Source organism: Sinocyclocheilus grahami, unplaced genomic scaffold (genome assembly GCF_001515645.1).
Source record: "Sinocyclocheilus grahami isolate Dianchi unplaced genomic scaffold, SAMN03320097.WGS_v1.1 scaffold280.1, whole genome shotgun sequence".
NCBI lineage: Eukaryota > Metazoa > Chordata > Actinopteri > Cypriniformes > Cyprinidae > Sinocyclocheilus > Sinocyclocheilus grahami.
Window position 1 is genome coordinate 807776 of NW_015505459.1, and position 1087 is coordinate 808862.

The 1087-nt window shown below is 34.1% G+C and overlaps 1 protein-coding gene across 1 annotated transcript in view; it reads left to right on the top strand.

The window, feature by feature from the left end:
- LOC107600246 (CMRF35-like molecule 5) overlaps positions 1 to 904 on the top strand; it is a 4487-nt gene extending 3583 nt beyond the window's left edge. Inside the window, exon 4 of the mRNA XM_016292091.1 lies at positions 851 to 904. Within this exon, the coding sequence (XP_016147577.1) occupies positions 851 to 904 (54 nt within the window). The remainder of the gene's footprint in view (positions 1 to 850) is intronic.
- The last annotated feature ends 183 nt before the right edge of the window (positions 905 to 1087 follow it).

Consider the following 1087-nt stretch of genomic DNA (forward strand, 5'->3'; position numbering starts at 1 on the left):
TTTTTATTTGGCGTACTATTTATACGCACTTTCATGAGACCGGGTGGGACAAAATCGGTCAAATATAACGCTTATCGTCTTGATGCAAACACATTTGACCACAGAATGATTAGATTGACCAATCAGAATCAAGCATTCCAGAGGGCTGTATAAAATAAATAGTATTTTATACAATTTGTGTATTTTATTCAAAAACCCCTGTTAAGTCTAATTTTGGTTCCACAAATAACCTATCAGTGAACAGTTCTTAGAAGAACCTTTTTTTCTTCGTGTGAAGAACATACACATCTACAGAACATTTTTTCACTAGAAAGAACTTTTTGTGGAATGGAAAGATTCAATGGATATTAATAGTGTAAAATATTATGGGATTTAATCTTCATATCTCACTTTGACAGAGAGGGGTCAAATTAGAGAAGGGCATTTGAACAGCACCAGAAATACAGTAAGTATTTTAGGATTTTATTAACATACTGATGCAATTCAGAAGTCTTCAGAGAAGAACACATTCACCCAAAACTAATTAACATTTACAGAGATGCTGATTGCAAATGAATGATCGTCATGTGTGTTTATTCACAGTCCTCTGCCTCAGTGGATGATAATTCAGTGATTTACAGTTCTGTGATTACCTTTCGTAAAGCAGTAAGTGTCTCCTCTTGAGATTTTTGTAAAAGTGATGTGCAGTTTTGGCAGGGGTTGTATGTTTGTCTAGTTAAAAAGGGAAATTTGTTTGTAAATTATCACTATTTTTGCATATCCATTATGCGACACTTGTGGCACTGAAATTACACACTAAGGGTTGTGATGCAGAAATGAGATTCTCAGAGCTGATCTTGTTTATTCACAGCCTTCATCATCAGTGAATTCAGAAGGTGAAGTGATCTACAGCACTGTGAAATAAACTCCCAAGCCTGTGAGTTCTGAATGAAGTTATGAGAAAGCGAAAGTCAATAATCGTAAATTAATAAAATTTATTAATTTCAGTTTAGACAGTGTGAAGGTTCAGTGCTTAATGTTTGCAACTAAAACATGTGAGTCATACACTCTTAAAAATAAAGTTGCTTCAAAAGGTTCTTCAAGCGAT